Here is a 16,068-nt window from a genome sequence, read left to right on the forward strand (position 1 = left end):
GCCGAGCAAAGTTCTATTCGGAGTTTCTGCTTTTTTCTGATTCATTCATGGTTTTGCAATGCTGAACAAAGAATTTTGGAATGGAGCTGTTCTCACAACGAGACTGAAATATTCTGCGGTACATCTGCACCCCTGGGAATTTGTTAAAACACAAAGCAAAATGCTGGCTGATGCATTCTGCAGATCAAGTTCTTAATCAAAGTAACAGCAGCAGCACACCCTACAAAATAATATGTTATACATAGTACGTAGTGCTTCGGTTATTTAGATGCCTAATTCTTCAATGCCACTAAGCGCACTGAGTGAAGATACCGCTAGGAATAATTCATTTCCAGAGACCTGCAATAAGGATATAACTGACCAGCCCTTTGCTGACAGGTGACTTGGAGTGAAATATTATGACTGGAGACACCTAAATATCTCTCCTCAATCTACTCTTTCAGTTCTTTTAAGCAACAACGCAGCCAAAGCAATCCTGACAGGATCTGAACAGCATCTTACCAAAACGACATCTTCAGCAGAGTGAACTGTTGACTTGACTATTCAGGAAAATACCCCAGAGATAGGGCAAAGTTACCTTTCAATTTATACCAGTCAAATACCTCAATCAAAAGACATTCTAAAGAACTGGCTCGGAACTGACATCTACTCCAGTGCCACTGCTACCTGTTGTCTGTTCCCCAAACACGACGTATTCTTGGCTACATTCCTACAGCTAGCCAAGACGCTAGCAACATAAGGATCATATATCCTGTTTTGATGAGATGAATGACACCAAAAGTTTCTTCTTTGTCCCTTTGTAAGCTATTTGCTTGTAGCCAGGCTGGTCTACCCTGGCTACGCATCTCTACCACTTAAACTGCATCTGTCCCAGGCACTCGGTCTTGCCACGGTGACATCTCAGTTACACAATTCTCTCTGGAGTTCTGTCAGACTCCAGTGAGACAACATTTCTCGGGTCTTTTGCTCACTAATCTAAACTGTTGTATAATGCTATGCACTGTGAACAAACTGGTAATGCTTTGGTGCAAATAACATTTCAATAAAAAGGTAAATTCTGTGTTTCAGGCTTAGAAGTGTTTGGGATACGTCTGTGTTCTAAGGTGCTGTATAAGCACGAGTTAACGTGTTTCTACCTCAAAAATAGCTGAAGTTCAACATATCTGCTACTGATGCACCATTCTTCATCTGCACAGACAAAAATCATTCTTCATGCAACTGACGAGTCATAAGCAGGACCTAGAACACCCCTAGGACTAGGTAGCCACCTCTCTCATTTTCACACATGGACATAGATCCACCAGGAACATATTTTATCTTTTTTTGCTATTTGAAAGGAGAAAATATCCTGTGCAGAAATATTTTTCAATCACATGTGGTTCCTAGTGGCCTCTGCATTCCCATAAACTGGCACCTATGTACATCCACAAGTCAGTAAATAGCAACAATGATCAAGCGTAAAACTTTGGCACATAAAAATGTTTTTTAAAATTGAGACCACAAAATACAATGCAAAGTAATTTATCAGATGTATGTATGTATGTACCTTCAGGATATATTGATTGGAGATTTTATCATCAGCAGCCACATATAAACGGACGAAGACAGAGTTACTGTATTGACCACGAAGAACTGCCAAGGCTTGGACTAAGCTAAACTTCCTTTCTGACCATAGCCCTTCAGGTCCAATGTTGGATTCCAGCACAGGCCAGCGGAAGGGGGAATGCCTGAGTATGCTTAACAAGGGCTTCACGTCAGCTTTTTCAATTTTATCTGAAATGTCAAAGTGTGACAACAATTACAGTCCAGACAATTCAAATCCAGCAGCAGCCACATGAGACACAAAGATTTATTGATGTTGATTGATTTCTAGGCAAGATAAAACACAAGAGCTGAAACCCAAAGCCTCTGCTCTGCCTGTGAGCACAGAAGCACTGAAGCCCAACTCAGTTTAACTGCATCAAGAATAAGAGAGGCAAATCAATGCCTTTCGCAAAAGGCAAGGGCTGGCATTAAATCAGTTTAAAAAGAAACATTCCTTGCTTAGAAAATAGCATAGAATCTTCACCGGTTCTGAGGGGGCTATTGTACACAATCAAAGACAGAGGCGTTAGCACCTCAGTACTGAGGCTGCAGGGCAGGCAGTCGCAATAGCTGACAGTCTCAGGCCATGCTGGAAGAAAACTCCTCAGGAAAATGTCTGAAAGAGTCAGAAGGACAAAGGGCACTTTAAAGGACAAAGTCCACTCCCTCCCAACTCATCTTTCACTCATGCGGCTACATAAAGGTAGTGATGTCTTCCAACCTAGTGTACACCTTCCAGCAACATTCATGAGCTTGGGAAAAGCACTCTGCAAACGGCCACAGCGTTCCCCGTCCAAACTTGCCTGATGTGCAGATAGCTCGAAGCTAGAGTCCAGGACAGCCTACGCTCAGCCCTGTGGAAGTGTTTTGATCAAATGGGTATAGAGAAAGGTAGAAGGTGCTGAGCAACAGGCTTGTGAAAGTATGAGTAAGAAAATTTCAGAGGGCTCCTCTGGTTTATCAGGCAAGTACCCCCGCACCCCCAGGGCATTGTTTTGGCATCCTTTTGCACAGATAAATAGCCTTCACGGCTCCCTGACAAGCAGAGGTCTCGGTAACACTGTCACCCTGTGCCTTGCTGTACGTCAGTCTAGATAGCCATCTTCGGGAACGTGTAGAAGACTCTCAGCATTCACTTGAATTCAAATCAGCTGCAAAAAGCTTCACAGAGCTCAGCAGAGAGCAGAAGAACCTGCCTTTATAACCCCAAGTAGCAGATATGTGTCCCTCTTAAATCAGGCCACTTACCCTCATTCATGCAGGATGCATAAAGGATCTTGGCCTTCTGCACAGCCTCGCTGTCTCGTCTTTTACTGATGGGTTTCTCAAGCAATGCTGAAAAAAGTAATAGCATTTTTTTTTCAATATGTTGGAAAAATTAGGTACTGGCTTTTTGCCTGCCTCAGCATTTGCTCTAATCATAGTATTTGTTTAATTAAGGATGAGGTTCCACATATATTTTCTTAAGCAGTAAAACAGACATAAAAGGTATTTGCACTTTTATTTTTACCCCCAGAGAAGAATTTTTTATTTATTTTTAAGAGGGCTGTTTTAAAGCCAGTTGACGTTGACAGATACTGTTCATTGCTATATCCTCACAAATAGCTAACCTCAGCAAACTGAGGGCACAAAGAATCATGGGGTGAGAGTGGGAACCAGCACACTGTGTAGGGAGTTAGGGATTCTTTCAAGCAGCACATCGGTGCCAGCACTTTGTGAAACTGAGGTCTAATGGTGAAGGCGACTGGATTCCAGAGGCAAGACTGCTAGTGCTCACTTTCGCCAGCTCTGCTGCTGCTGAAGGGCAACAAAGCTGGTTAAGGGTCTGGAGAACTTGTCCTATGAGGAGCGGCTGAAGGAGCTGGGACTGTTCAGTCTGGAGAAGAGGAGGCTCAGGGGGGACCTTATTGCTCTCTACAATTATCTGAACGGAAGTTGTAGGGAGGTGGGGGTCAATCTCTTCTCCCATATTAAGAATGACAGGACAAGGGCGAATGGCCTCAAGTTGTGCCAGGGGAGGTTTAGGTGGGATATTAGGAAAAATTTCTTTACAGAGAGGGTTATTAAGCATTGGAACAGGCTGGCCAGGGGGGGGGGGGGGTCCCCATCCCTGGAAGTGTTTAAAAACCGTGTGGATTTGGTGCTGAGGGACATGGTGTAGGGACCCTAGGTACAGGGGTAACTGTTGGACTCGATGATCTTTAAGGTCTCTTCCAACCAGATGATTCTATGAAAGCAGCAGAGAACTGTCCTATTGTGTGTCAAATGCACACAACCTCAGTCTTGTAAATGACACCGAAGGGCAAGTGCCCAACCACTATTTGAAAAGGTGTATTAAATAGATCCATCACGCTATAGGTAGCAACCTCCTTGGTGCCTGAAAGACAAACTAGCTTTTCCAAGCTGTCATCTCTCTGCATTCCTTGCCTTCCTCACATTTTCTTATGGAAGTGAAATAGCATGAAATGCATATCTGAATCTCAGCGGTCTGCTCTCAGCTGCCTTGAGCCATTTTACCCAAGCTGTATATCAGCCACGATGCAGCTGCAGATACACACACTACGGCTAAATCTTGCTTCAGCGAGATCTACCAGCTCAGGTGCAGCACAGCACGCACACTTCCATGGCCAAGAGAAGCAGAGTAGTACCTCAGCACAGCACGGAAACAGGGCTAGCGAATCCTGACAAACCTGATCTAGTTTTGTAAGACCCAAACAGGTCCTGCACAGCATTACTTTATTGTTACTGAGACCTCTGGAGAGGGTGGCTCTGCTGGAACCATTCAAAGTCGCTCCTGCTCAGCCAGAGCTAAAAATCAGGTGTCAATGCACCATTCATCTTCTCTGCCAGCACTGGCTGGGGGGATGCAGAGTACTGAAGAGGTGGGGGTGCTGCCATCCGAGAATAGCGCTCTCTTGCAAGCTGCTCAGCCTCCAGCCCCTGCCCTTTCCAGCAGCTTACCAGTCCTCTCTCCAATGTTGCCTCTCATGGGAGGTGAAAGCCCAGCTCAGCAGCACCACTAGATTCTACAGGTGAGAATGGGCTGGGTTTGTGCCGCCCTGCTCAGTATTGGTAGCTCGCTGCTGGAGGTAGGATTTAAAGACACTTACTTATTTCCCAGGATTTTGCTAGCACCTTGAAGAATCTTCCATGCTGCACCTCTCAGATACTTCCCATGTGTGCTCATCCAAGCACCTAGACTCAGTGGGGACCATAGGGATGACCTCAAATTGGTCATTAGTCAAAGAATACCATAGTGATGAACAAACACCGCTTGTTCTCTCTCCAATCCCTTTTGACCTAAAAAAAACCAACAAACCACCCCAAAATACCCCAACAACAAAAAAGCCCCCAAATCACCACCAACAAAAAAAACCCCCAAACCGACAACAAAAAAACCCAAACCCCCCAAAATAAAAAAACCTAACAACAACAACAACAAAAAAACCTACCAAAGAGTCCATCACAGTTCATTTGCTTAGATCCTTGGGAGTTGTAATAAAATCATCCCCTTTTAGTTAAGGATGATTTTCCCCAAAAATACTGTTGGACAGCATTCCTGATAGCTTTGGTTTCAAATCCTCAATTTGTTAATATTTCTCAGCTTGTTAAATACAATATAATACTAATCATTGACACATAATCCACTGCGCACAGTTCTTAGCAAGATAACCAGACCCGTTCACATTTTAAGCATGGCATTTTAGAGGAAACTATAAATGAAACCTACAGAAAAATCAAAGATGAAAAAGTACTCTCCTATTAAAGCCACTGCAATATCTCCTGTTCCTTGCCAGTGAGCTGCACAGTCATGAAATTTTGAAGCTAATAAAACTCAATGGCTAAAGCCCAGCTAAAGCTCAGGAGAGAAACAGAGCATGAGATACAATAAAATAAAATGAACTCTAGGAATACACCTGCATAAAATCCTGTGAAAATCAAACCTGGTGTTTTCCCATCAAAGCCTCTCATCACGCAACAGAAGGAAGCTGTAACACTCCCTGCACTATTGCAAAGACTGAGATGCAGTAGACATGGCCAATTTGCTCAGAATTAATTTATGAAGAAAATTATTGATTCTCATGACATAAAATCCAGTGATGAGTCATGAAAGCCTTAATAAAAAGGTTGAACACTGTCAACTCTGAAATACAGGATGTGATCTCAAGAGGGATCTATGATCTTTAGGCTACAGAGGTTCCTCTGCCTTAGTCTTTAGAAAGATTTAGAAGCTCAAACACGGAGCACTGGTCAGATCCACTTGATTTTTGCATTTGTTAATATAAAATCCAAATACAAGGTTTAGAAATGAATTTCTTATTGAACTCAAAAACACATATGGATTATGCATGTCCTTGAACATTTAAGTTCTTTCAGAAGAGGAGAAGGAAAAGGCAAAAAGCTATGCTTACTAATCAAAAATATGGGTAACCAACTAGTTTACCTACAGGTTGCTGTATCCGTGGAAAGTCAGTCACTACTGTGATTGAAATCAACACAGACACATCAAACTATCCTTAAATTACCAACATCAGGTACTGTGGGAGTATGGTGGCCGTTGCAGCAGGCTGCAGCAGACCCCTCCTGCACTGAGCGTGTCTAATTGTGTGGGTCCAGGCACACTGAGCATCGCAGCGCAGCTTTAGGATGGGCTGCAGCTCAGATTCTCTGCTCTCCAAGGACCTCCACAAGTTGAACAGATCGACCCCCGTGATGTCCTGTGCTCTCCCCAGCACAGAGAGGCACTCTCTGCACAGTGCTCCATCTCTTGACGTGCAACATGGCATTTCAGGCTCTCACACGCATTAAGGGAATTGCTGGCCAGTGACACACAGAGAACAAACCCATCCCCTCTGAAAAAGTTCAGGTCTTAACTATAATTGCCTGGGAGGACTGTCTTTCCACCTTGAAAAATGTTAATGGCTTCAGATATTTTCCGTTTGGACACCAGAATGAAAGCAAAACCTGTAAGGTCTTCTAAGGGATAGGAAGGTGGACCCCCACCACACATCAGTTCATGTTCAGCCTCACGAGATACCCCCAGACCTGTTGTTCAGACCTCTGCTCTGCCTTTCCAAGCACCTGCTCTCACCCCTCACCAGGGGATTACGTGTATTTGCTAACAAGTTCAGCCTAGCAGGCTTTTCTTAAGTCCAGCAGTTGGAAACTAAAAACTGTGGCCAAGTTAGGGAGATCAGGGTTACCAGCATTTTGACTAAAGCAACTCACTCAGCACTGAGAAGGACATTAAGTTTGATCTTCTTGCAGCTTTCCTCTTTTTTCTTAACTTCCTTTTTTTATTTAACTCAGTTTTTATATTTCAAAACTAAAAGCTCCAATTCCCTAAAGCAATATTCCATTTTAGGACCTCAAACATTAACTTAATTCAACTTGAATCTATAAACAGTATCAATAGACAAAAGGATATATCATTCACCAGATTTACCGACCGCAAAAGAAATTTTACCCAGCTTCAATCAGCATGTTTTAACTTCATCTTTAAATAAGAATTTTTAAGAACAAATGGCTTTGACCAGACTAGGAAACACATAGCACTCCAACGGTATTAAATAAAAACAACCCCAAACCTTGAAATAATAGTACATTTGTTAACTCCCCGTTAAATGTTACAGTGCTAGAGACACAATAGCAATCTAGCTGTAGAGATCAAAAAACCCCACAATCTAAACTGATTTACAATCCTCTGAAAGAGTACAGAATCATTATTAAGCAGCAACCATAATTTGACAGTTTACTGCTGCCAGTGACTAACAGCACTAGCCTGCTGCGAATGCAGAACGGCACATCATAGCCAAATACCACCAGGACAAGAAAAGTGAACCAGCACAGCGTAAGCTACCTGGAATATAAAGTCCGCTATGATGTTTCCATGGCCAAACACAAAGTACAAGTTTGAATGAGTGTTCTAGCAGTCATGTTTTTTACTTCACTTTCAAATTAATTCCAGAGTCGACCTCTCTGGGATAAAAGGGATCTTGGCCTTTTCCACCGATCTCTGTTCCTCATTGTCCTTGTTTCCATAGGCACAGGATGCCCAAGACGCAAGATTTACTTAGTTACAGCAAGTATCAAAACCTGTTGGTAATTCTGCTCCAGCAGCTGCAATAACGTAACTCATCAGGCAACTACCACCTGTGCAGTCAGAAACTGGCTAAGGGTGTTCCTAAGGTCCTAAACTTCGAGTTTGCAAATTGCTTCACCATTTGTTTTCTTCTACCAGAGGGCTGAGGGCGGGGATGTTCCCACTGCAAATCAAAGTTCTTGTACTGCTGGCAGCCCAGGTCAGGAGGGTTTGCGTTGTTGCTCTCCCTGGCCCTTGTACAACACACGAAGACTCGGCTTCACCAACAAACCCCACTCCCTAGCTGGGAACGATCCTCAGTTGTCCGAATTGTAGATGCTCAGAGAGACAGCCGACGGAAAAAAAAAGCCACAGCCGGGGGGTGGGGAAGCAGGGTTGGGAAGGGAAGGAAGCAAGTTTATATTGAGCTGTCCTCAGACAGTTTTTTCGAGGGCAAGAGGGCTGCGGTTCACCACCCTACAGCCAACAGCAATCATCCGCTGTCAAAAGTGAGAGCAAAGTACTTCACAAAGCAGGCTTCGCTAGTGCGTGTGTTTATTTTTATTTAACTGCATGCTATTCTGAAGCTGCTAAGGATAGTCTTGTGGCTGAGTGTCACCTCTAATCTTACTTTCCATTTCCAGCCCTTGTTGATTTTTCAGCCTAGTGTTTCACACAGCTTCACTTTGGTTTTCAACCACCATATTTTATTTATGGCACTACAAAATCCTGCACCTTTCCCACTTCTCACTTGGAGTGCATGAAAAAGGGATCGCACAATCAGATTTGCGGGGAAAAGAAACACTCGTGCTATTTGTTCAGATTAGGAAAATTGATTCAATTTATCAGTGTCCTGGTACGCACATTGTATATATTCTGTATGCTGTCAGAGAGTTTTCTACATGTACAGTTGAGTTGCATTCTTGAGATGTTATGCAATTTGCTCAGCTTATTTCTTATTAGAAATAAGAAGTAGAGAGAAAAATCTAAGTTTTCTCCTCACTTTCTAACCCTAGATATGGAGAATACATTGTGCTAGTAAAGATAGCAATTTTTTTTCCCATTCATTTTTGTCCTTAACCTTTTATGAACATTTGCTGTATGTGGAAAAATGCAAACTGAAGTGTTTGTGCACTGGTATCTGATGATCTGAAATATGCTTTGTGTCTTGAAGAAAAACAACTGCATATGCAAATACCCCAGAGGGAACATGCTTGGACGTTAAACAAACAAAAAAGGGTGTACAAGAACCCCAAGGGGACATCCCATTTCCCAGAAAGCTGTAATCCTGGAGTGAAAAGCGAGCAGCAGACGAGTAATTCAGTGTGAACGCCCAGGGCAATGCTAGACCAAACAGCAGTCTTGGACTGCAAGACTAGAGATGTATCAAAGTGGGGAGTGATCACCTTGTTGTACACAAGCTGGTGAGACAGGCTGGAACACTGCCTGCCCTTTGGCTTCTATATTTTAAAAACAATGTTGGACATCTGGACAGTGAGCAGAAAACCATCACAACCATTTAGGGTATTCTTAAGTTGAAGTGTCTTGAGAAAGAGAAGGGGGGAAAAAAAAGCCATGCAGTGAAGGAGCATGATTTGTCTCACAAGAGGTGGTGGAAAGGTGGTAGGATTACAGTATGGAAGTACTTCACCATTAGAAAATGCTCGGTGCCAAAGAGGTCTTTAGTCTATTGAGAAAGCCAACAAACAACAAACAAAGCAAGCCAACAGCTGGAAGATTTAAGACAAATTCATCAGTGACACTGATTAACCACCGGAGCCAAGCAACCAGAGGAGATAGAGGCTTCTCTGACCCTTAATGTCTTCAAGACTTGATGCTTTTTTTGAAAGATAAGCTTTAGCCCAATGTGAATTATGTTTTATCCCAGTGCAAGCTATTGAGCTGCGTTACATGGATAATGTAATAGTCTGTGATAAAGAAAGGCCATAGGAGATAATCTAACGGTTACTCCTGGCATTGCACTCTATACATTTAGGATAAGGATCTCAAAGCACTCTTAGACATGTGGGAGCAAGGAGATACAGCCATTAACCACTGCTGCAGATAAAGTAAGCCAGCCACAGAGGATAAAATCCTTCTTATCTGGCTCATGTCAGGGTCCTACTGATCGGCGCAGTGCTCCTGTATGGGCATAAAGCTTGTTGAACTTGATCCAAACACTCGAAGAGCTTGAACCTTTGGAGATGGTGAATGCCCCTCAGTTTCTTTGATGTCAGTGACAGTGGGAGTTGCTCAGCACTGCCGAGATGATGCTCGGTACTACAAGTGAAAGCAATTTGTAACGCACTGTTTTCAGGAACAGATTGTTTTCAGGACATTGTTTTCAGAAAGCAGCCCAAGGGCTGCTCAGAAATCCATGCCTACTCATTCCCTGGAACAATGTCAGAAAATGCTCTCCTGTCAGCTAGGTCCACGGGAAGGCCCTATCACACCGGCATGCTCTTCGTCTGCGTAACAGGAGCTCGCAGCCAGATAGTTACTCCACAGTGCATGTTCATGAGTTCCTGTTTCTCAGACCAGAGAGCAGAAACTCTGCTTGTGGAAAAGGAATTTCTTTGCAAATACCTGACAACAGAAGTGGATTTCTCTTTCAATTCTTGAGGCATGAATACTGTCTTCTTCAACCTCCCCTCCATGCTGCTCTACAGCTATAGGGGTCGGGTTTCTAAAGTGATGAGAAGAGTAATTAAAAGAGCTCTTCTCCAGCCATCAGTCACAGCTTTGTTTCCTTTCCCGGCTAGCACTATTACGTACTACCTCTGTGAAAGAGCAAAACCAAAGCTATCTTTCGGAAACTTGCAGGACGCCCTCTGATGCCAGCAGAAGGATGTTTTAAGGTTGTCCTGTGAGAAATTTCAGCTTAAAAGTAGAGAAAAAAAACTGACTCAAACCTTGGTTTGAGTTTGGCAATCAACCACACACACGATACTTGTGTGCAGAATGTCATTGCCTGAAGTCTCTGAGCTATAAGATAATTATGATTAATCTAGTCCTCATTAAGAATGTCTACACCTTAAGTCCCAAACTTTCTTCACACTAAAGAGCTATGGCAACAGAGCTCCTGAGAAGCAGCCTGAGCCCCTACAACCCAAGCAGCTGATTGCCCTTGTGCCACTAAGCGTAGCTCAGGATTCCAACTGTGTCATGAAGGCACTGCCCTTTCTTCAAACTCCCTGTACACCAGATTTAAGAAGTCAGGCTCAGCCCAGTTCATGGCCAGGATGTCAAAGGGCACACAAAAGAAAAACCAACTTAGAACCCTGCTGCTGTTATGGAAATCACAATTTGACAAACGTACAGTCTTAATTACAGTAATGAGCGCTTACATGTTCCACAGGTGATTATTTCAGAATGGTCTGGGGTCAGCTGATGTTCATTAAGAGTGTCTAGTTTCCTTGTTCCAGAGCCCAAAGTTAAGCAAAGGAGAGCTTTATGGATGAAGTTCTACAGGGGGCACAGTGCTCTGCCTCAAAATAAAAGCACTGGCCACATTATCTAAAACGAGACGTAAGACTGCTGTGATCACTCCCCGTCTTGCTATGTGAAAATAGGAGTTTAACAGACTGTCACACAAAGAGTCCAGGTTACAAGATTGTCAAAGATCTTGTCTTTGAGATAAGTGTCTTAATTCTCATCAGTTTGAAAACCGTAACCCTATAGCTGGAGAGGGGTATAGATGGGAGGGTGAAGAATAGATCCATACACGTACATTCATGAGTTCTAAAAGGAAGCGACAGACTTAACTGACATACTTCAAAGCTGTAGCTATTTCTTGGGAACAAGACAAGTGTAGCCAAGCCAAGATTATTCTTAGAGTTAAATCTGTTCTCTCAGAGCACTCTCCTGAAAGAGACATGGACGTCTCCTGATGACAATACTTCATGTTTAAGGTTAAAACTTCATCTCTCTTCACAGGTTTATTAGCACAGGTCAAACTCCCACACTAACGCTCCTGCCCAGCTGCCGTTTGAGAACTGCTTTGCATGTGGAAGCCTTGGGAGACAGCAGAGCACATTCTCGCCTGCCTGGAAAACACGACAGACAAACCTCAGTGGAGGGTGCAGAAGCCTGCTCAGAGGTCTCTTCTGACGCCAGTGTAAACCAACTGCAAATACGTATTTTCAAGGCCTGATTAAATTCCTTCATGCCTTTAAAACAAAAGTTCGTCTGACAATTTCTCCTGCTGTTGCAGCTCTGGTGTGTAGTAAAACCCATTTCCTCTGTTAAGAATTGATAGCACTATTTGGTTTTTTTGAGGCTTCTCTAAAGTATGAGCTAACTTAAATTTATTTTTGAAAACTAACATTTCTGCTAATAGTTCTGCAGTGCTTCTTGCTAGTTCAAGTGTCTGGTGCAGAGTCTGACACATGCAGTCTGGAGTCCTCATCCCCACCAAACTCTTTAAGAAGTGAGCTGCAAATGATGGGGTTTTAAAGAAAAATTTGTTTCCAGGATCCCCAAAAAAAGAAAATACACTGTTTAAAGATGTAATTTGCACTCCCTTGCAACAAAAAAGACAAACAATGAAAAAATTTCTCACCACTGTAGTCAAATACTTTTTAAAACTACCAGCACCTCACTGACATTAGGGCTGCTCTTTGGTTTTTTTTTTTTTCAAGGTGGTTGTAAACATTGCTCAGCTTCAGAGGGGTGGGAAGTAGTCAGAGTCTATGCACTACAAAAATAATTTAAAAGTGTTTTATAAAACACCTATTTTGAATTTCAAATGCATTGGAGTTCAGATTTCTCTACCGTTAGCTAAATGTATATATGGAAAAACAAACTAGCATCAAAGGCTTGCAGAAATTGTTCCCTGTATGCTTAAAACTATGCTTGTCTAAATAATGCTTTTCCCTTTGAGTCTAAAATAAACTCAAATAGCAAGTCAATACATTCTCCTGGTGCTTTTAATGCAGCTTTTTTACCAAAGCATATGTTATTTTCACTTTCAGGTGTTTTGTGTTCCCTCCTTAATCTGCCTTCTACTACTTTCTTACCTTTTTCTCTCAGTTCCCCACTGTAAATAATCAGATCACCAGAATTATCGTACTGGAGTACATAAGGACTCGAAACAACCACTCCAAGCTACTCTCATAGAGGAAAACTCCTTGTTCAATAAGGAATATGGAACTACGCAGAGCACCAGACACGACTCGGATTGTCCTACCTGCCATATTTCCGCCCCTTGGGAAGGCAGAAGCATCCAGGCTGCCAGTGAATGGGAGCTCTTGGCCCTATCTGGAAGGCCTTGTGCTGGCTTACACAGCCTCAGATATGCCTTAAATGTAACAGTTCACATATTTTCAAACCATTAACTTTTATTATTTTTTAAATAAAAACAACCAGTGTATTCTGTGCTCCAGGAGCTCGTTCCTCAGAAGTGTCTTTGTGGAGTTGATACCTTCATCTAGGCCTGCCTTGATTTGATAAACTGCCTCTCCCCCACCCCTTGGTTTTTTTGGTGGGTTGTGGGGCAGTTTGTTGTTTGTTTATTTGACTTGCTGAGATCTTTTAAAAGGCATTTAATGATGATCAACACATTATTAATCAATTCAGGCAAACATATTTTGTATTTGAGACAATTAATGTCCCTCAGCCTATTTCCTGATGGCAGTGTCCATGATCTCACCATGGACAGGCTAGTGACTCTCGAAAATAACCAGCCCATCATTATTATTTCCTCTGACATTCTGATAGAACATTTAATCATTGCGAATTAATTATGCATTAATGAGGATGTAATTAATATGCATGTCCAAGGAATTAATGAAGATTTAGTAATCAACTCATATATGTTCTAACTCCCAAGGAACATAAATCCAGTCAATCAAACACACACCAAGATGCTGTGTTTACACAAACCCAATTAATACGCTGACATTCTTAGGGTCCCCCCTCACCTCTTGAGAGGAACTTCCCCAATCCTTTCCTTGAATATCCATTTTAGCACTATGGAAGTTCTCATGGAAATGGCACTCAAGCAGCTGTGCTTACATAAAAGCTTCCTAATGCTGCACCGTGCCCCAACGTACAGCACATGTCACCAATGACAGTGCCGGTTGTTTCCGGTTTCAGCATTTTGTGAATTCTGAGTTTGTATATAAGTTCCTCCAAAAGTCAACTAACAATTGTACACAAACTGTTAACAAAACTAAAAGTAATCTTATGGGGATGTGAAGGCCTCTGTTCATAAATCTAATTTCAATAATCAATCTTAATCTTGAGCAATATTCCCCACTTCCTTCCTCTGCCCCTCTAGCCTGCCAGTATTACGCTGCACGTCATTATAACATTAGACACAAGAATTTAAACTGCAGTTGAACTAGAAGATTGCAAGATCCCAGATCACCAGAATCATCTTTCTGGAGTTACAATAAGATTTTACAATACAGTAACAAACAGTTACAACACAGGTGGAGCTCCTTACTAAATGGCAGCACTAGCTTTACTTCTTTATATTAATACTCTAAACATGTACTTGCATTTGTTAGCCAGAAAATGGGAAATCAAATGTCATAGATTGCTATGCCTTCAAGGTATGAACCCTCTTTCTGCAAAATTACCGGTCCAAAGAACAGTTATACAGTAATTTTGAAATTCAAAATCTGCAGATAGGAACATATCCTCCTTCTGCAGGCAACAGCTAAAAGAGAGGTTCACTGTAAACCCAAGGGCAATATCGTGCTGCGTGTGGAACTGCAGTGTGCTGCAAGACCCTCTCCTGAGCTCTCAGGATGCTGCTGCGCTTGTCTCCTGACCAGGGGGGTGCTGTGGGAGTCCTGTGGCTCAGTTACTATGCTGCCTTAAAACCTCATTTAGGAACTAAAATTATCTCCCTTCTGTCCTCATTGTTTCCCAAAATCACCCATTACAAATACAACTTTCATTTCAAGTGTCACAAAGCCTGGAAAAAGTCCTGGCTTCTCCATCTTTGACTCAGGTACTTCATTTCACCAAAGAGCTACAAACTTGTCCTGAGAGATTAACCTGACTTTATTCTTACATTTAGACAAATAAGCCATTATAAGACAGATTTGGACCACTTTTCTCGGAGGGGTGGGAGTGGGGTGTGCAGAATGAAACGTGCACCATTGAAAAGAGATCCATTTGTAGTGGAAAAGATCAAGCAAAACAGCGTTAGGCCTTGTAGCTGTTTGCTGATATTTTGTTGTCCAGAAGTAGCTATCCAACAAGAAGATACTGGAGGTAACAACAGAAATACCCCCTGAGGTGCCTTTTTTTTTTTAATCACTGCAGGTATTCTCCCTCTTACTTGGGACATCTCTCAACGAGCTAACTCTGATGGAAGAAATCACAAAGGACAGTCAGCTAATATGGAAACCTAGAGACGAGTGTCAGCAGCTACATTACTGATTTCACGGGCCACATCCAAGCCGTCCCAGCGATCCCAACGGAACACCTGCGGAAGGGTGGGGGAAGAGGAACCAGCCCCAAAGAGCCCTGTGGCACAGGCTGCTCTGTGCAGAACAGCAGCCGCTCGCACCAGCTTCTGGGGTTTGTCTGAAAGGACTCTCCTATGGTCGAACAGTGTAAATTTCTAACCTGAGATATTTTTTACCTTACCTTTAGAAAGCATTCATTTTCTAAAAAAAAAAAAAAAAAGAATATTGCAGATTCCTGCCGTTATTTTGTTTGCTGTCTGTCTCATGTTCTTTAAAAATTCACACGCTATATCCTCCTAAAAGACCTCCATTTCTTTCTCTTTGCCACCCTGGCAATTCCTCACTTTAAATTGATCTTGGGAAAGTTGCCCACACTGCCGTTATTTTGTTTGCTGTCTGTCTCATGTTCTTTAAAAATTCACACGCTATATCCTCCTAAAAGACCTCCATTTCTTTCTCTTTGCCACCCTGGCAATTCCTCACTTTAAATTGACTGACATTCAGAAAATAGTCACCCTAGAAAACTTAGCACAGCAAATTAGTCTGAAGTAGGTGTCTCTCTGGGCCAGGATCAGTATGGAGACTTAATCTATAAGCTGGTTTCCACAGACATAAATCAAAATTAAAAGGCCTGGAAGACACATCCACGAATGATTCACATAATTTAAAACAGCTCCTTTGCAGTGCTGAGATTTAGGGATGTTTAGTAGTTCTGTTGTTTTTTGAATTTATTGCTTCCTGCACGGTCACTTGGGGAAAAAACCCAAAGAACAGCCATATATCATTGTTTTGGAGACTTCAGAGAAATGAAAAGGAAAAGAAACTACTTGGTTCACGATCAACTTTCACCACAGGTAATAGGCACTGATTTACTTCCCTCAGACTTCTAGTTCTGAGTTTTTCATAAAAAGCTGTTTGCATTTCAATGGTGAGAAAATAATGCTACTAAACTCTTAATTAAGGTCACCAAGCAAAATG

At 42.4% G+C, this 16,068-nt stretch overlaps 1 protein-coding gene across 1 annotated transcript in view; it reads right to left on the reverse strand.

Moving 5' to 3' along the window:
- Window positions 1-16,068, reverse strand: part of PHEX (phosphate regulating endopeptidase homolog, X-linked) — a gene marked incomplete at its 3' end in the record, with an annotated part of 52,655 nt that overhangs the window by 25,819 nt on the left and 10,768 nt on the right. Inside the window, exons 4-5 of the mRNA XM_010138793.1 lie at window positions 2,833-2,919; window positions 1,547-1,773 (exon numbers count right to left, since the gene is read on the reverse strand). Coding sequence (XP_010137095.1) covers window positions 1,547-1,773; window positions 2,833-2,919 — 314 coding nt within the window. The remainder of the gene's footprint in view (window positions 1-1,546; window positions 1,774-2,832; window positions 2,920-16,068) is intronic.

The sequence above is a fragment of the Buceros rhinoceros genome, unplaced genomic scaffold, assembly GCF_000710305.1.
Source record: "Buceros rhinoceros silvestris isolate BGI_N320 unplaced genomic scaffold, ASM71030v1 scaffold2686, whole genome shotgun sequence".
In the NCBI taxonomy this organism is placed as follows: domain Eukaryota; kingdom Metazoa; phylum Chordata; class Aves; order Bucerotiformes; family Bucerotidae; genus Buceros; species Buceros rhinoceros.